The following is a 20142-nucleotide window of genomic DNA, read 5'->3' as shown; positions in this document are numbered from 1 at the left end:
TCATCCACTACATGTCACTATCATCCAATTGCCTCTGTAGTTTCTTGACAAGAAAACCCAAGACCCAACCCAAGGAGCCGTTGACGTTGACGTTCCATTGAAAAATGTGTAATTACGTTGCCATATTGCCACAACTCTGATTTAAAGACAGTGGAAAATAAGAATGTATGTGTATGTCATGTTCAAGTTGTGTCCCGCTGCACAGCGAGAAATTGATATTCGAGTCAAGCTTCATGATGAGCAGGGATGCAGTGGTAAAATAAGAGGTGGGTAAACTATGAATTATGTGATCTTAATGAGGTGGACTGCGCCCTGTGGTATCAGATTGTTAAAAAAGGCATTCCGAACATGTTTGATGATTGTGGAGGTTATTGCCCAATGTTTATAACAATACCATTATGGTTCCTAGAGTGTTGATGAGTGTACATATTGTGAATGTGTGATTTTTGCATGTTGGTTGCAATTGGTGGATAAACTCTATTAATGGAATTTCAGAGGTGGATAAACTGAGTTTACTTGTGTTTGGCCACCACTACATCTCTGATGATGAGCACCATTGTGTTAAAAGCAGAGCTGTAGTCGATGAACAGCATCCATACTTTTTCTGATACAGGTGAGAGAGAGCAGTGTTCAAAATGAATGCTACTGCATCACCTGTTTGGTCTGCAGGCTCACTGGAATGGACTTTGTAACACAGTCCACCCACCTGCACACACCACTTATTTATTTACAGTGGTTTTGCATCATTTTTATTTTTGCTCTTTTTAAAAACTAGCCACTCTAGTTTCTCTTACTTCTTTGTACAGATATATTTAATCATTGTATCTATGACTGTAATCATTGTATCTATGACTAATTTACCCTGTGAAGTTGAGCTGAGTCTTACGAATTTCATAAATTGTGTTGCATCTTTATTGTGTAGGCCTACATGAAAATAAACTTGAAACTTGATAGCATACTACTCAATCAACACATGCATCCATTCATTCACCCGAAGTGTTGAATTAGGCCTAGCCTAGGCGCTGAATGTCATTGTCATCACCAGCAGCACACATTGTATACTGTATTGTTGAATGCAGAACACCGCCATGATTCCAGAAACGGCGACGTTAATTTTATTCTTTGACAAAGGCCAGAGTAGTAGAGAAAGTTCTCTCTTTCCCTGGCTCTGACTTGAGCGAGTGTTTGCCACCTGTCAAGATGTTATTTTAAAGCAACCCTTTTGTAAACCACAAGAGGGCAATAGTACTGTCTATCAATTTCCGGGTGTGAACTCAGGGTTCGAACTTATCAAGCACAATCCGTGTAAAGTACTAACATATACAAATAGTGAAGAATGTTACTTTTTATTTTTTTAGGCACAGATATGCATTAGGCCTACACTGGTTTACACGGATAAATCATTTCGCTGTTCGAGAGCGAATATGACGCAACGGTGTTTGTGATAGTGACGTTTCAGGTACACGTCGCCTAGCAGGATGTGCTTGGCAAAGATGGCGGTTGACTGCCAGCCTCACTGCCCTACACATTAGTGAAAATTCATAATTAATCTTTCCGCAGATTGAGATTCAGTTCTCAACAATACACGAGTGGTAAGCAGAATCACTTTTCGAATACCTTTGTTTCATTCTGATGTGTTCTAAGTGTGTGGTTAAGTGGTAACTTCCATGTCGTAACTTTAACTAGCCTTGATAGCTAGTGCTAACCGGATAGCGAACTCTGGATTGCTGTTTGCTAGCGTTGTGTCAGCATCGGAGTTGTCAATTTCATGGTTAGTTTGATTACTATATCCTACCACAATAGGAGTGGATGTCAGTTCTGCAGAACAGTTGATCAAATCAGAGTTTCTTGAAATGTTCCGATGTTGCAGTTAAAGTGTATGCGATGAACATTAAAGGAACAGTATGAAAAGAGGTCTTTTTGGCTAACTAGCTTGCAGGCTAGCTTAACATTACTGTTATTTGACCGGTAGGTCCTTAGAGTCATACTTAAACATTTGTTTCACTCGCTTGACATGTTTATTTTTACCTGACAACACCTGCCAGTTTTTATTACCCTGTAATCTGGGAGCTCGATGCTGATTGAACGTGATAGCTAGTTTATCACCTCTTTTGACGTGTGGTGATGTCTCCCATGTCTTAGCTTAGCTGCACCGCTACATCGAGAGATAGCCGTACTTATGTGTTTTCTAAAAGGTTTGATATTGCGGCTTTTGGTAGCTACCATGTCTCTCGCTAAGAATGCTATGTAGGCAGGTGGTTTGTATTTTTTGGCACTTGTAACGTTACTAGACAATATTGCGCTTTCAGTTACATACTAACTGTTGTGAAGAGAGGGGTAGCTAATCTGTAAGCCATTTAAAGGTAGATGTGCCTTAGTGGTATTAGGTTTGCTAGCTAGATATACTAACAATAAGCATCTTGTTTGCACATCTAGTTCTTGTAATGTTATTGACCAAAGACACGGCTGTTCGGACAACATTTTTAAGTGCCAAATCAGCAGCTCGCTATGCTTTACACTACAGAAGCTGACCGCATCAATGTCAGTGGCCTCAGACGGACCCTGGTGGGGGTGTAGATAGAAGCTTTAAGTGAGCTGCCATGTGACGTTTTTAATAGTAAGGATTTGAGTTCTCCGACCGGCATCATACGCAAACGCTAGTGAAGAGAGCGTTGATATTTCCCTGGTGATAACAACTCAGGACGTCCACTGATAAAATGGCATTGGGTTGAAGTAATTCTATTGATTTAGAAGAGAGTAGGCCAGACCTATGTTTGGGCGTTAGATATATTGTGGAAATGGAGAGAACACCTCAACTATGTCACAGTTTAATGGCTGAGAATAATATGGGCAAGGGAGCCAAAACAGCGTGTATCCTGTTTAGAAAAGGAACCAAGTGGTGCCAAAGTCCAGAGCTAGATTATTCAGCGTTCTGCTTTTGTGTTGCGTAATGATGTGATTCACATTTAAACACACATAGCAATGCATCTTAAGGCAGTTAAAAATGTGTATTTCTGAATAATACATATAGTCATTAACCGGATACTTACCTAATCTCACCCTCCAACATCCTGATGTGAAAACATTAGTAATTAATCTGTTATGTTTCCTTCAAAAGATGCCATATGCCATTGTTTAAACAAAATTATTGTTATGTTGGTCTTAGGCAAGCATAGAGAGGGAGTCAGTGTAGGCTACTTGGCCAACCAGATTTGCACCACAAATGTGACAGCTGGCATACTTCACATGTTTACTTTAGGTTTATATTTACTGGGTGTTAAACCAAGTAACAGGAATGAATCCTGTGTGTTCATTGTCTTGAATATTGTAAACTGCTACATTGAGGTGCATATTGTTGATATATCTGGCTAGTGCTGGAAGATTCCTGACATTGATCTACAGTAAGGCCCAAATAGCACTCAAGATGCACAGCATGTGCATAGTCACTTTCTTTTAACTGTTCTCATAAAATTATATAATTAGTAATTATGTGTTGAGGAATATTTGTTTTTGACAATAATTTCTAACTTCACCTCATAATTGGCACTTTCTGTTTAATAATGTAACTCTTAAGCACTTTGGCTGAAGTGCCTGACTTAAGAGCGACGACATATCCTTTGTGCATTTACGTTTATTTCCCAGAGTGTGCGTGTTTGGAGAGGAGTGTTGAAGAGGTCATGCAGCCCCCTCCTCGCAAAACCCCTCCAAATGCAGTTGGAGGCCCTCCACCCACGTCCGGGCCCAACGCCTTCCGGAGGAACCGCCCCCACAAACATGGGGCTGCTGCTGCTGCTGCTGCTGCTGCTGCTGCCTCTGCCTCCATGGCAACGGCACCACCTACCCAACCAATGACTGATCCGTTTGCCTTTGGGAGACAAGCCATGCCTCCCATGGCCAGTAATACTCCACCTCCCAGCAGCAACCACCTTCCAATGCAGCCCCCTAATGCAGCAGCCTTTACCCAGAATTCCCTGCTGTTGCAGTCTGCTCCACCTTCCGCCTCGGGCGTTAGCGTGTTCACCCCGCAGCCGCCCCCCACTGAGCAAGCCTACTTCAACTCCCGCGAGCCTCCCGCCTACGTTTCCCACAATTCCCCTCCAGATCCTCCCCAGGCGGCCTCGCCCCCCATGCAAAGTGGCCCGTTTCAGCCACAGGCCTCTCAGCCTTCGCCCTGGATGTATGACCACGGAAGCCGTCCTCCGTCTGTACAGAACTACTTCCAGCCGACCAGTGACCACTCGCAGCCTTTCCCGCCGCCTCCCCCCGGCCCCTCGCCACACATGCATCAGCAGAACATGGGCCTGCCTGGACACTTTCTCCCGCAGCACCAGAACTCCGCGTCTTTTGAGGCCCAGGGCTATTTAAGCCAACCCCTTCCCCAGGCCGAGGCCGTGCCCTACAGCCAACCCTCTGACACCGGAACCCTGGGCATGTTCTTTCGCAGCAATGACGTGGAGAACATTGAGACGCCGTCTGGAGACGCGCAGGTTAACGGGGTCTCTCACCTGCCACACGCTCCGGAGCCGGTCCAGCTCGGGGCTGCCGCCGGCGCGACGGCAGGTGCCCAGTTCGACACCGTGGAGAACTTGGAGTGCGTCCCGAACCTGGAGGTGCTTCCGAACGAGCCCCTGCCGCACCCGTATGAGACCGGACCCAACCTGGAGACCCCGGATCAGGTCCCACGGCCTGCGCGCTCCGCTAGCGTCTCGTCGTGCCACAGCAACGTCAGCCACCACAGCGGGCGCCACCAGAGTGGCGTCATGGGCACCTTCATCCAGCAGGAGAGCGCCCGGCCCCTGGATCCTGGGGCATCGCCCTCGGCCGGGTATTTCGAGCAGATCGACTCGGCCCCCTCCGGTGAGGCGTGCGCCTTCCCCACCCCGAGTCCGCCCAAGCCAGTGGGAGTGTTCCAGTCGAGCGCCAACTCTTCGTTCGAGCCTGTGCGCTCGCACTCGACACACCCGGTCGCGCAGATGCAGCCGGTGGCCGACCGCGCACGCGTAGTGATGGAGAGGTCAGACAGCATCACCACCGCTGTCGCCCCCACCGACACGCTGCCGGGCAACCTTGAGCAGCCGCCGGACGACCAGGAGACCCAGTTCCTGCCCGGGAGTGTCGCCGTGGTGGCCGGGGATCGCGGCCAGCCAGGGCTGAACAGACCGGCACCGAGACGCCTGTGCGACAGTCCCGCCACCACGCTCTGGGCGCCCAACAACTCGGCCAACCTCAGTGGGAACATCCTGCTGGCCCCCGCCGCCCCTCCCTTGGCCGTCTCGTTGGTCACTGCGGCGCCAGCCGAGGTCATCCAGCCCCCCGAGGACGGTCCCCTGGACCTGCAGCACGCCAACCGACAGCCGGCACAGCCGCCACCACCACCACCCTCGGAGAACCTGGAGAACCCGCCTGATCATGGTCTTCTGAGCCCGGCCCCCCAGGCAAGTCTGGGCTACGCTTCGCTGCTCGTGTCCACTCCCCCTGCCGAGGCGCTGAACCAATCTGTGCTGATCGCACCACCTTCCTCCAATTACAGTGTGATTCCCCCGGCGCAAGGCCTGGCCTACGCTTACCCCAACAGCTTAGCGGAGATGCCTCTGCCGACACGCCCACCATCTCTGGCCAATCCACAGTCGCCTCTCGCAGCCAATCAGCCGCCGATTTTCCCTCAAGGTTCCAGAAATTTCCCCCCTAATCAGAGTCCACTGAACTTGGCGCTAGAGACCAAGGAAGCTGCCAAGCCCCTCCCTCTGGTCAACAACAACCAGTCACTGCGAGGGGACAGTCAATCCACACCACCTGTTAATTCCCAAGCTTTACCTTCTTCCTCTGCAGCCAATCAGAATCAGCCTTCAAATTACGCACTACTTGATTTCTCTATGCACCAATCGCTAAGCTCCAATCAGGCACCGACTCCGCCCCAGCCGCAGCTGCCCAATCCAGCAGCACAGGTGGGTAACGCCCCCGGTTCCGGTTTCTACCTGCAGGTTACCAAAGACGCCCAGCAGGGCACGCAGGGAGAGGGCGATGGTTTTGCCATCACTGAGCGTGGCGCCCATCCACCCTGCGTGCCCATGGGTGTTGCCCAGCCAGCGCCCACGCTGCCGGCAGCTGCCGCCCAGCAGCCTCCCCTGCCACGGACAACCTCAGCCGCAGCCATCGCCACAGCCATGCCCTCAGCAGTGCCTGCAGGGGTGCCCGCGGCTGTGCCCACACCTACCCCAGAGCCTCCACCTGCTATGCCTCCTCCGGCTATGCCTCCACCTGCTATGCCTCCACCTGCTGCCCCTCCTGGAGGTCCTGCTCCCCTGCCCCCACCCTATGGCGACCCGGCTCGTCCTCCGTCGGTGGCAGGTGGCGTCCCTTCTTACGGGCCACCCCATCCACAGGCTCAACCCATGCCCGGCCCCGGAGGATACTACGGCGCAGGCTACCCAGAGTACTACGACGGCAGAGGACAGTATCCTGTGCCGGCCTATCCGATGCATGACCCCAGAGCCCAGCCATATCAGCAGGTGAAGTGCCCGTTTACAATGCTGTGTCTGTGCGTGCACCAGAACCTGCGTAGAGTAGTGAATGACCCACTGCCTTCACCATATTACAGTCCTCCACTGTGTGTAAACTAAATCAGTCATGTGTGTGGTGCTCCGCTATGTGCTGCTCATATTACCCATGTGACTGGTAAATGACTATCACATAACATCTCTGACTTGCAGCTCAACTGACATCCAATTACACCACACATCTGAAGGGACCATCTTATTACATTAAGATTAGGCCACCCCAGAACATACTTAATAGTAATGCAATAGTGTATTTCAATACCGTGTGACTTAATGACTGTTATCAGGTATCAGTTTATATCAAGGGTGGGCATTCATATCTGCAATGGCCCAGTGAAATAACAAGGTATCAGTCCATCTGAGCAGCTGTACATCTGATTCTGTGTTCATGAGATCATCACAATTGTTAGTTAGTTGTCCTTGAAAGTAGTCTACAGTTCTGTTGCTGGAAATGCTGCAGTTATGCTGCCTTCTTAAGAAAATGTTTCCTCGCCACACGTTATTGATCTCAACTTTACTGTTTCAGCATTGCTGAACACTATCCGGTGTTGCTGTTGTGTAATGTATTGTGTAATAAATTGCTTTATAATGCTGACTTTGTGTGCCTTTCACAGGATGACCCATATCGCAGGGCTGACCCACGGTACGGCCGCTATGAGGCAGAGAGGCAACCCGAGAGACCCAGCTCCCGCTCCAGCCAGTACTCCGAGAGGTCCCACTCCAGGTACCTGGACTCAATCACTCTCTCGCACACACACACACACACATACACACACATACACACACACACACACACACGCAAATCAGCCACAAACTCTTGAGCCTTCATGGAATGATGGACTCTCACACAGAGACACAAATAGACGTGATGATGACATGATGATGACGTCTCTTTCTGTGCTTCTCTCCACCCCCACCAGCAGGCAGGGCTATGAAGAATACCAGGCCCCCCCTCCTAGGAATGCCCAAGATGAATACTATGCCGAGTACTACAAGAAGCAGCAGTATGATTATGGTGATTATTCTTTAAATATTCTGCCTCGTTTTACTTTATCGGGCATCCTCACTTTTTTGTACAGAAAACAATCTGTATGTGAATAGCTGAATAGTTGATACTGATAACTGAATGTGTGATGCTGTGTGTGTGTTTGTGTAGAACGGAGTCGTTGGTATGATCCAAATGCTGCCTATGACCCTCGCTACAGAGGATACTATGATCAGGCATCGTACAACTGGTACAATTACAACCCTGAGGCATATCGCAGGGGAGAAAACTACAACTACAACTATGGTCAACAGTACCTGAACAGGTGCATGAACTGTCATTACTACATATCTATACTTACTCCCACCAATACACACAATCCTTCCCCTCCCCACAACCCAGATACACACACACACACACACACACTCACACACACTCACACACACTCAGAAACATATGTACTATTATACCCTCATGAACACAGGCATGCTCATACTTGTTATAGGCCCGTCCTCACCTGTGGCTTGATGGCCTGGTTTTGACTTGCGTGTTTGTATTGCAGCAGTAAACGTGAGGGCTATGACGACCCGTGGCGTTACTACCCCGGTTATGACACCAGCTTCGAGGAAGACTACCGGCGGCAGCGCGACCCCTATGGTGACGAGTTTGACCGGGCGGAGCGTTGGCAGTGAGCGCTCCTCGCACAGCGTCCACTCGCACAGCTCGCGCGACAGAGCCGCAGGAACAGCTTCAGCTCACACTCACAGCAGGTGTGTGTTCTGTGCCACTGACCAAGAGTGCGTGCGTGTGTGTGTGTGTGTGTGTGTGTGTGTGTGTGTGTCGTGTGTGTGTGTGTGTGTGTGTGTTGTGTGTGGTGTGTGTGTGTGTGTAGGCATGTAACCATCGTCTTTCCCCTGTGTGTGTGTGTGTGTGTGTGTGTGTGTGTGTGCGTGCGTGCGCTTGTATGCATGTAACCATCGTCTTTCCCCTGTGTGTGTGTGCGTGTGCGTGTGTTTGGGCGGGCATGCATAACCATCCTCTTTCCCCCTGCAGAGTCAGGTGTACAGGAGCCAGCCTGACCTGGTTGCGGCGACCTATGACCCCACCATGTCTGGCCTGCCCCTGGATTACTCCAGCTACAGTCAGTATCCCACACAGCAGGATACGCAGCAGTACACCGACACAAACAGCTGGCCCTCCATTGAGCAACGTTAGTGTCTCTTCTAGTGTCCAACTGTTTCTCTGTGTGCAAGCGTAAAGCGTACGTGAATGTATTGTGTTTGCCTGTGTATTGTGAAAGTATGTGTTTTGTGTAGTTTTTGTAATATGCTAATATCTGACGGTATGTAGGCAGGTCTATTATAATAAACATTCTTGTGTCTTGTAGCACCCCCACGACCCCTGACACCAGAGAAGTACTCTGTTCCCCACCGCTGTGCGCGGTTTGGTGCTGCCGGTCAACTGATCATAGTCCAGCCCAACATGCCTTCGGCTGGCCAGCCGGCCCTCATTGAAGTGCACAACATGGAGGTAAACATGGCAATGACCTCTGACTCGCTTCACCCATGATCCTTTGCTGATCCCATGATAAGGCTGCTTGTGGGAACCCTTAACATTATTACTTTGCACACAGTGTTGTGCGGTAGGCAGTCATTGTTTCAGACAGACACTCTCCTCCGCCATCACAGTTGCTGTGCTGATGCAGCTTCACATGTGCTCATAGCATCATTTTCTCGCTAATGCCTCCCTATCTCAGGGTACAAGTTCCCTGTGTTTGGACTGGTGGTAGTATTGGTGAGGTTGACTGGTGATAGTATTGGTGAGGTTGACTGTTGAGGTCTTGCTGGTGTAGGAGCTCACGTGTGCAGGTGCACCCAATGTTGAGTTGGCATTAATCCCTTATGAAACTCCTGTCTGGCTCCTAAATGGCTTTAGGTAGCACTAAGAAGCTAATGATGATTAGCTGTGCAGCTGCAGTAGTAGTAGTAGTGAATAACACTAATATTCTGTAATACTGTTAATCTGTAATGTTAAGGGTTTTCCTGTTGCTTATGCAGTGTAAAGCCAATAATGCGGTTCTGTTGTCAGTCTGGATTGGTTGGCTGGCTGATTGTTGTTGGCTGACAAGCCCTGGTTGTCGTTTCAGACACTGATGCAGGATTCTCCGGAGCAGACAGAGCTGCGTGCGTTCCCCGGACCTCTCATCAAGTGAGTCACACAACAGCAGTAAGCCTCACAGATACTCACACATATAAACACACACTACAGCAATAACCTTCACAGATACTCACACATATAAACACACACTACAGCAATAACCTTCACAGATACTCACACATATAAACACACACTACAGCAATAACCTTCACAGATACTCACACATATAAACACACACAACAGCAATAACCTTCACAGATACTCACACATATAAACACACACAACAGCTGTAAGCCTCACAGATACTCACACATATAAACGCACACAACAGTTGTAAGCCTCACAGATACTCACACATGTAAACGCACACAACAGTTGTAAGCCTCACAGATACTCACACATGTAAACGCACACAACAAGCACACAAAATAATGATCCAACCACACAATGGAGGCAACACATCAACACAGATGACAGGCTCATATTACTTACTTAATCTTTTTCATTCTCTGTGGAACAAAATGATGGACACTGGCCATATACGCACACCAATTGTTTTACCAGGAGCCCTCACTATTTCTCTGACTACACTTGGTGTTGTTGTTGCTTGTATGTCTGTGTAGGGAGGAGACACATAAAGTGGATGTTATCAAGTTTGCCCAAAACAAGGCCATGGAGTGCATGCGCAGTGATAACCTTATTGACAAGTATTCCGCCTGCCTTATCTGGGAGTTCATCACCTTGATGTGCCGACAAAATGGGGTAAGGTTGTCCTAGGTATTCCACTCATAACAACTCTACTAATAACAGTGATACATGGAACAAGTAACAAGAGTAAAGATTTTCATATTTGTATTCCCAGAGCAGTCATTTGCAAGATAATTAGTTGCAGTAAGACTAACAATTGTTAAGGTGTGCGTGTATGAGTATCTAAACCTGTCCTTTGTAATTGTTCTGCCCAGACCGTTGTGGGCACAGACATTGCTGACCTCCTGCTTCGCGAGCACCGCTCGGTGTGGCTGCCCGGCAAGTCTCCCAACGAGGCCAACCTGATCGACTTCACCAACGAAGCCCTGGAGCAGCCTGAGGAGGCGGAGCAGGGCGCACTCTCCCTCATCTCTGACACCTTTATGAGTGTGCCCGAAAACATCGGCAAGGAGACGGAGCGCTTCCGCGAGCTGCTGCTGTTCGGACGCAAAAAGGTAGCTTAGTCGTTAGATTTATTGCATCCCTGCTGATCAGGTTTTGCCTGAAAGGGCTTATTCTGTTGCCATTATTTTGACCGCTGCTAGTGTAGCATATAGAAATAATTGTCAAAATTTTTTTTTTTTTTTTTTTTCAATTTTTGGTCACCGAAACACCGGGGAACATGACACTTGGTGGGCATATAGCCCCACTAGGTTTATTTTAGAAAATAAGCGTTTGGTGCGCAGGGGTTGCGGGGGTGGGGGTTGTTGGTTGTGGCCCCCGGGCACAAAACACTGGTCTTCTGGGACCCCTGAAACCTGGTAAAAATGCAGTTATTGCTCTCTGCCTAAACCATAGCACCCAAGATAAAAATGTTTATGGTATGTTTTGTCTCTAATGCCCGCATCAATCTAGTCCATAATCACTCATTTGTGATCTGCAACTGCCAGTTAAAAATGAAAATGCAACAACATTTCGCTTTAATCGCCTCTATCTTCAGTTGAGATATTCTGAACTGCACCAATTTCATGAGTATGATTACGAACACACACACACACACACACACACACACACACACAAGCAAACACAGACTCCCACAGTAGCACAAACACAGGTACATTGGAAATGGGCTTCAATGGCCTCTTGGCCAGATGGACCTGCAGAGCAAATCCCAAATTTGCCAAAGGTTCGTATGGGTATTCCCAGGCTAGGATATGAGACAAAGGCTAGGAGATGGAGACAGATAGACAAGTGTGATTTAGCTTTTTGTGGAGACAATGTGCAGAACTGAGCGGCGGTCATATAATGCACCGCTATGCAGTACATCTAGTTAGTTTAGGATGCGCTGGAAATCCATCATGGATGACTGCCAGTGACTCAATCCTCAGCCTTCTCAATGTGTGTGTGTGTGTGTGTGTGTGTGTGTGTGTGTGTGTGTGTGTGTGTGTGTGTGTGTGTGTGTGTGTGTGTGTATCTGTTAGGATGCCCTGGAGTCAGCCATGAAGAACGGTTTGTGGGGTCATGCTTTGCTGTTGGCCAGTAAGATGGACAGCAGGACTCACGCCAGAGTCATGACCAGGTACATACAGTACATACGCTCCTATACATTACTGCTATTAGAAATGCGAATAAAGACAATAAGAATGTATGGATGTTTTTGTGTTTCTCAGGTTTGCCAACAGTTTACCCATCAATGACCCACTTCAGACTGTTTACCAGCTCATGTCTGGTAGGATGCCAGCTGCAGCTACAGTAAGTGTGGTTGTGCGTGTGTATGTGTGTGTGAGAAAGTCACAGTGTCATGTAACATTTTCTCTTTAACCATCTGTCCCCTCTTCTTCTCTTGTCTCCTCTCTCTGCCCTTCAGTGTTGCGGTGATGAGAAGTGGGGCGACTGGCGCCCCCACTTGGCCATGGTGCTGTCCAACCTCACCCACACGGTGGACCTGGACATGCGCACCATCGCCACCATGGGCGACACGCTGTGTGAGTGAGCCCGGCCCTGTGCTCTGGATGCGCCGCAACACAATAGCACTCACACAGGCTATTATTTATCACCATTATTCTCCAACCACGACTCAGCAAATTGACAGCCATTGCATCTAAATAGACAGTAGGCAAAATACGCTGGACCAAAGCACATGTGTATTATTTGTCTGCATGTCAGAAAAGTGTGCATTTGGATTGAGCGTGCCTGTTTTTTGTGTGTGTGTGTGTGTGTGTATCTGGTTGTAGCCTCCAAGGGACTGGTAGATGCGGCTCACTTCTGCTACCTGATGGCTCAGGTGGGGCTGGGAGTGTTCACCAAGAAGAGCACCAAGATCGTGCTGATTGGCTCCAACCACAGGTATGCAACTGGCTCGCTCAGTCTCACACACACACACACACACACAAGCACACACACACCCACACAAGCACACACAAGCACACACACATGTAGGCTGTGGGAAATTGGTGGATTGCTGATGAAGACGGTGATGGTTGGCTGGAGTGACCTAGAGCTGTCCTCTTCTGTCTCCTCCTCTCAGCTTGCCGTTTGAGAAGTTCTGCTCGTCCGAGGCCATCCAGCGCACGGAGGCGTACGAGTATGCCCAGTCCCTGGGCTCTCAGCCACTCTGCCTGCCCAACTTCCAGGTACGTGTGTGTGTGTGTGTGTGTGCTTTGTGTGTGTTTGCGTGCGCTAGTGTGTGTGAGTGTGTGCATGCTAAGTATGAAGATAGTTGACAGTACTGTGCCACACATTTATTTTCTGAGAGCTGCTATTTGGAGAATAGCTAGAAAGTATAGTCTTTTATGTGCTGCCAACATTATGTGACCAGCATAGTCGGTGTTGTACTTAATTTTGAGTGCCGAGTTTCTGCTTTTGAGAGTTTGGGTGCTTGGAATGTATATAGCAATCAGGCTCACTGTACTAAGTGAGTTACATACTCTTTACCAGTTTCATAGCATACCATGCTTTAACTAATTGGGCTTGTGTTGAACGTGCCTATGAGACATTACATTTTTGAGCTGTTTAACCTGTGTGTGTATGTGTGTTCTCCACCAGGTGTTCAAGTTCATCTATGCGTGCCGCCTTGCTGAGACTGGGCTCTGTGCCCAGGCTTTCCATTACTGCGAGGTCATCAGCCGAGCTCTGCTGACACAGTCACACTACCACTCAGTGGAGTTCATCGGCCAGCTCATAGAGGTACACACACACACACACACACAGATATGCATCAGTGGACCACTGACCACCACTGAGTTATACAACTCTCACTCACTCACTCACTCGCTTGCGCGCACACACACATACACCGAGCACCATGTATCACTTATCCATTAAAACGTCATCACAGGTATACACTGTCAGATATTTAATCCGTGCTTGTTGGCAGATGTCCTGTGTTTGTCTGTTCGTGGTCTGCTCGGTAACAGGTTCCTGGTTGCATGTGTGTTTGATTGCAGATGTCTGCTCGGCTGCGGTTCTATGACCCTCAGCTGAAGGAGAAGCCCGAGCAGGAGCTCTTCCTAGAGCCGGACTGGCTGCTGCACCTGCGGCAGCTGGACAGACAGATCCAGGTCAGCGTCTCTGTCCCTCTGCCCCATGTCCCCTCTGGTGGAGTCCTCCTGGGTGTTTACATCCGAGCTGACAGCAGGATGTTTGTTTATGATTGTGTGTGTGTGTGTGTGTGTGTGCGTGCGCGGAAGCGTTTGTTTGTTTGAAGACTCTCCTTTTGTGTGTGTTGGACTAATGTGTTGTGTGTACCTGCAGGGAGGGGAGATCACGTTCAGGGACCGGGGGACGCCCCAGCTCTACCCCTGCTCCTCCCCCAGCTCTGAGGAGCCCCCTACCCCGCCCAACGCATCCACCCACACCCCCGACTCCTCCAACCCGCTGATGGCCACTCTCATGCCCGGGGCTCCAGTGCCTGCTGTCCAGCTCATGCCACCAGGTACGACACACACACACACACACACACACACACACACACAAACACACAGTCTTTCATTCTCACATTTCTCCATTCATACACACCACGGCATGTCATCTGTGTTGCCATCTGTTGGGTTAGGAGGAAAGTTGGTTGCATACCCTTGACCTGAATGGAGTCGGCTGCATTTTACCTGAAACAAAGTGTTGAAGAAAAAGCCACTAGTGAGAGCGCATTGCTACTATTGGATTTGGGGATTGCGTCTCACAGTACCCATTACAAATCTTTATCATGTCATATCATTTACACCAGGGGTGGCTAACCAGTGCAGCATTAAGAGCCAATTTTTTTTCCCACACAACTCAAAAGAGCCGCACAACAAAAAAAGATGCCCACACTACAACAGCGACTTAGGCCTACAGTTTAAATAGATCTTCTCTTTTCATTTAAAGTGAGACACTTGGCACACATGACACACATCACAAATTCCCTCTCACTGAATGACTTATTAGCATGAGAAATGCTCCAATGTAACAACTGATATGCTACCAATGTGACCGTCAAATGTTCCGTCTAGTGTTCAGTACATTAAAAGAAAATACACAAAAAGAAAACGAGTCTGCTTCTGACCTTTACCTTGTCTTGCAAAGGTCAGTGCCTTTGGGAAATGTTCAAGTTTGAAGTTTTATGCATCAGTTAAGTCTGGCATACCAAGTACCAAACTAACGTGTAGAACATGTTTTTTAACGGTGTTATTTAGGTTACGTTGACATTTTAACCAGAAAGGCTATGCTAGCCTACAAAAAAGATGAGTCCTCCTTTTGAATGTCTGTGTTCCTCTTTCTATTTACACTTAGCGTCAGGGTTTTCCTGATTGCAACAGTATCATTACACCTGGCTAAAGAAACAAAGTCTGCTTCTTTTGGGGCTTCCTATCCATAACATGACGGTAAAATTATTTTAATTTAAACATTGCAGTCTAACTATTGGCAGTACTATCAACTTATGAAAAGCATTTTCATTCACCAGAAATATAGGCTATTTAAAAAAAAAAAAAATTAAAAAAAAATCTAAATCCAAGGAGAAATGAGAACATCAGTTGAGCAGCCGCGAGCCGCACGAGAGGAGGCAAAGAGCCACAGGTTCGCCACCCCTGATTTAGACTCTCTCTAACTCTTCTCTCGGTTTTCCTGTCCCAGCGCCAGCAACCATTCTGCAGGAAGGTGCGCCCTCTGTAGCCCAGAGCCCCGATGCGGGCGGCTTCTATCCGACCGTGCCCACGCCAGCCGTGCCCACGCCAGCCGTGCCCATGTTCTCCACCACCTACCAGCCAGACAGCAACTCACCACACGCTGGACCCCCACTAACAAACTCTGAGCAGATGACTCCTCAGATACCCGGTCAAGTACCTGGTCAAATGGCCCCTCCTATGCCAGGGCACATGCCAGGGCAGATGCCAGGCCACATGCCGGGTCAGGTGCCGGGTCAGATGCCGGGTCAAATGCCAGGCCAAATGCCAGGACAACATCCCCCTCAGATGCCCGGGCAGATGCCGCCTCAAATGCAGGGGCAGATGTCTCAGCCTATGCCTGGGCAAATGCCAGGATACATGCCTGGGCAAATGCCAGGGCAGATGTCTCATCCTATGCCCGGTCAGATGCCTCTGCAGATGCCTGGAGGAGAAGGGCATGCTCCACCCTCTCCTCAGATGCCTCCCTCACAGCCTCCCCAGATGGACTTCTTCGACCACATGGCTCACCTGGTACGGACACCGTAACTGTGTGTGTGTGTGTGTGTGTGTGTGTGTGTGTGTGTGTGGATTTGCGTGTTTGTTGCGGCTGTGGTTGTACTCATACTTGTGTATGCGCTTGCAGTAGCTTGTGTGTTGTGCATGTGGAAGAACTGAACGGAAACTTGTTTTCTCAGGGTACGGGCAGGAGATCCAGGACCACCTCGCAGTCTTCTATGCAAATGGTTAGCTAGACTCCTGGATGTGTTTCTTTCTTTGAGTGTGTGTGTGTGTGTGTGTGTATATGTTTGAGCAATCGCTTTGATGGTACATTTTCGATTGGGTGAATGTTGCACTGGCAGCAGGATGCTGTTTTTTATTATTATTATTATTATTATTATTATTATTATTATTATTATTATTATTTTATTCTTTACTTAAAACAATCTAATGTGCTAGTTGTAATTCACAACTTCCCCTCTCATTGGCTGTCTTTGCATGCAGGGGCCAGGCCGTCGTTCGCGGACAACATCCGAGTCGTCCAACCACTCGACCGGACGTGAGCGAAGCAGCTCATTGGTTAACCAGGGCTCTCCCCCCCCACCCCCTATCCCAGAGGCGCCGCCTGCACAGGAAGCTTCTAAGAAAAACAAGAAAGAGTCACCAAAAAAGGTACTCACGAACACACATTCTTATATAGGCAAGCCATGCACAGGTTGAAGATTGATTGATATGTTATGCTAATGATTTAGACTTCCAAAACAATCATTCAATCAATCAATCTATCAGTTGATAGCGATCTATATTGATAGCAGTATGCAACATTGCCCTGTTTCACACTGGCATTATACAGTAGTGGAAAGGCAGCTGTCTGGCGTATGAACATGACTTTATTAGTGTGTCTTATGTTTGCTGTTAGGGCGGTGGATGGTTCACTTGGCTTTACTCAAAGAAGAATGAAGCCCACCTCCCTGATGACAAACATAAATCTGTGAGTTCTTTCTTTCTCTATCTGCTTGTTTACTTTTGTCACCTTAGCAACAGTTTCCATGGGACTCTGCATCTGTCTCCAGTGTCTCTTTTTTCTCATGGGATTTAATGTTGTTTCAGATCGTCTGGGACGAGAAAAAGCAGAAATGGGTGAATCAGGATGAGCCGGAGGAGGAGGTGTGTGTGTGTGTGTGTGCGTGTGTGTGTGCATGCGTGAGTTTTGGTTCATCAGTGTTACGTGTTTAGTTACCATGCCATTTTTTGTATTTATTTATTTATTTGTTTGTTTGTTTGTTTATCTGTTTATTTTTTCTCTGTTGCAGTATAAGCCCCCTCCTCCACCGCCATCCAGTTTTCCCAAGATGGCTCCAGCCGCAGGGCCTGGTCCTGGACCTGGTCCCGGTCCTGGCGCCAGACCAGGCTCTGGGCCACCGGTCAACATGTTCTCCAGGAGAGCTGGTGAGACCCACACCAGAACTCCTCTCATTACACACAGTATAAACACGGCTGTGCTGGCTAGACTCTAGGTGGATTAGGAAGTGAATTATTTGTGTGTTTTGCTGAATTACTTTGATCTCATGTATGTGTATTTAGTAGTAGATTAACTGATAATTAATGATTAATCTGATTAATCCTGTGTGTCTGTGTGTTAGGCACCAAGAGCCGCTATGTGGACGTGTTGAACCCAGGCAGAGGGGGTGTTGGTGGTGCGCCTGCTCCCATGCCTGCTCCTATGCCGGCTGACCTTTTCGCTCCTCTTGCCCCTATGCCCATACCACCCAACCTATTTACCCCAAATGCAGGTGAGTGTGTGTGTGAGAGAGGGAGAGAGTGAGTGTGTGCTTTCAAGAGTGAGGGAGACCGAGAGAAAGAGAGAGTGTGTTTCTATTAAATCTGCTTGTATTTCTGCAGCTGAAGAACCACAGCCAGCAGAGGGAAACACAGCTGATGGTGTGAACCAGAGTCAGCCTCAGGTAAATATACGGTGAAGATAGAACATACATACGATTTACCTAAGGCACTTGTGCTGTTTTCGCTGTATTTGGTGTGTTGAGTCATCCCTCCCCCTCTCTCTCTCTCTCTCTCTCTCTCTCTCTCTAGATGTTTAATCCCACTCTGCTGCCTCAGTGTCCAGAGGGATCTCAGTCTGGGGAGGTGAGCTTGTGTGAATGCACCCCATCTGCTTCCTTTTACCACACAAATGCTGACGCTCACACACACACACGACAAAGTACTTGAATCAGAGCATGTGTGTGATGGCCTGGATTGTAAATCTGAAATGCTATGAGGTGTGTCGGGATGAGCATGCCATTGATTTGGGCTTGTGTGTGTTTGTGTGTGTGCGCGTACGTGTGTGGTTGTGTGTGTATCTTTTAGCTGTCCAGATCTAGTTCAATGAGTTCTTTATCACGTGAAGTGAGTCAGCACTTAAATCAGGTATCTAAATCTGGGTTCCCTCATTTACATTGTCTGTCAAACACACACACACACACACACACACACACACACATTCAACAACATCAGTCTATGGACATAACACCCTCATCCCTAACATCCACAAGCTTGGTGCTCCTATATCCAACAATACTCCATTAACTCACCTTTACGCCTCTAACACTGTTAACCTGTGCTTTTAACGCTCTATGGTGTTTTAAGCTCCCAACATCGTCTTCCAGGCAGCGCTGCCACCATCGACTTAAAGGCCCCTAACCCTAACCTTAACCCATGCCTAACCCTAGCGCATTCCAGGCAGCGCTGCCTTGAAAACAACGTTGGAAAACACCAAGAAACGCTTTTAACTGGCTGAGTGCTTAACCAATAAGCTCATTCTGTTGCTCTGCTCCTGTCTCACCCCTCTCATCAACAACCAATCACCTTATGCATGCGACATAATCATAACCAGTGTGGGAGTATGAGGATCAGGTGGTGGTTGTATTGTAACCGTTGCTATGATAATTCTGTTTCAGCAGGCCCCACCAGCTGGAGGCGTTACCTTCTATAACCCCGCCCAATTTGCACAGGTAATTTGTGCAAATGATGGAGAATTTTAGTGTACTAAGCCTGCTAGCATGGTCAAAGGTGGTTGAATCTAATCTACAGAAATGTATCAAACTGCATGTAAGGGTTGACGCATAATTGAAGTTGTAATCATTGCAGAGAGCCCAGACAAGGTAGGTGTTGCGTAATACATATCCACACACATTTAAATACAAAATCCTCTGCTTTCTTTCTTTCCCCCTGTCTCAGGCTCCAGTGCCCACGCGTGTCGGGGGACGCCTGGGTGGACAGAGAGAGTACCCCACCCTCAAGTGACCGCTGCTGCTCCTCACAAGGGCTTCATAACGCTGCGAAATATTTCATTCATTCGTCAATTCATTTTAAACCTTAATCATCATGCCTTCCCCTCCCCGATACTCGTGTCCTGCTCATCTGTGTCTGCTTTGATTTAATTTTTTTTTTTTTTTTTGTCTGGAGCCATGATGTGTGTGTGTGTGTGTGTGTGTGTGTGTGTGTGTGAACGAGTGGGTAGAGCCTGCCAGTCAGGGTTTTGTTATGTGCAATAATGATCACTAGTAGACTGCATTCTTTGATTATTTTTTTTATTTTTTTCCTTTCTGTTCTGTCTGGCCATTTCAGGTGTGTGAGTGTGTATTAAGTATGTGGTGGGTTAAGACAGCAAGGGCTAATGCTCCTGCTGTGCTTACAGTGTTGGGAGTGTTAATCTCTTTTTACATATTTATAAAACGTTTTGTCCCTGGGAGAAAGCTTTGCCATGTCTTTCTCACCTAATCACAGTCAAAAGGACTTCCATCTCATCCAGAAGATTGTTTTATCTTCCCATGAACTTTCTCTAATCACCTCATCACTGCTCCTTTCCTTTCATTTTATTTTATTTTTATTTTATTTTATTTTGTTGATTGTGATTTTTTGTGTGTTTGGTGTCTCAACCCCTCTCATCCCTGTATTTGAGTAGAGATGGATTGTGGTATTCCATAAACCCAAAGTATCGCTGTGTTTGAAGGAACAGGAGATCAACTTTCTTAGATGTTTAGAATTGACTGTAAAATTATTGACAAATGTAAAAGAAAGTGATAATAAAGATATTTTTGCTCTTTAGTACTTT

General features: G+C 47.9%; 1 protein-coding gene across 1 annotated transcript; it reads left to right on the top strand.

Moving 5' to 3' along the window:
• The first annotated feature begins 1463 nt into the window (after window positions 1-1463).
• Window positions 1464-20135, top strand: sec16a (SEC16 homolog A, endoplasmic reticulum export factor). Its single transcript, XM_048259749.1, is given in 33 exon segments — window positions 1464-1592; window positions 3643-6509; window positions 7172-7281; window positions 7478-7572; window positions 7714-7867; window positions 8105-8216; window positions 8218-8268; window positions 8271-8312; window positions 8596-8752; window positions 8930-9072; window positions 9689-9750; window positions 10323-10461; window positions 10662-10901; window positions 11868-11965; window positions 12057-12138; window positions 12254-12371; window positions 12621-12732; window positions 12914-13019; window positions 13432-13572; window positions 13833-13946; window positions 14140-14320; window positions 15499-16061; window positions 16226-16273; window positions 16533-16700; window positions 16948-17019; window positions 17139-17195; window positions 17342-17477; window positions 17672-17821; window positions 17931-17992; window positions 18120-18173; window positions 18396-18455; window positions 18986-19039; window positions 19266-20135. Coding segments are annotated over 32 exon segments (6579 nt in total). The 5' UTR covers window positions 1464-1592; window positions 3643-3677; the 3' UTR covers window positions 19332-20135.
• The last annotated feature ends 7 nt before the right edge of the window (window positions 20136-20142 follow it).

The sequence above is a fragment of the Alosa alosa genome, chromosome 12, assembly GCF_017589495.1.
Source record: "Alosa alosa isolate M-15738 ecotype Scorff River chromosome 12, AALO_Geno_1.1, whole genome shotgun sequence".
Lineage (NCBI taxonomy): Eukaryota > Metazoa > Chordata > Actinopteri > Clupeiformes > Clupeidae > Alosa > Alosa alosa.
The sequence above is the reverse complement of the archived record's forward strand: the minus strand, read 5'-3'. Positions and strand labels throughout refer to the sequence as shown.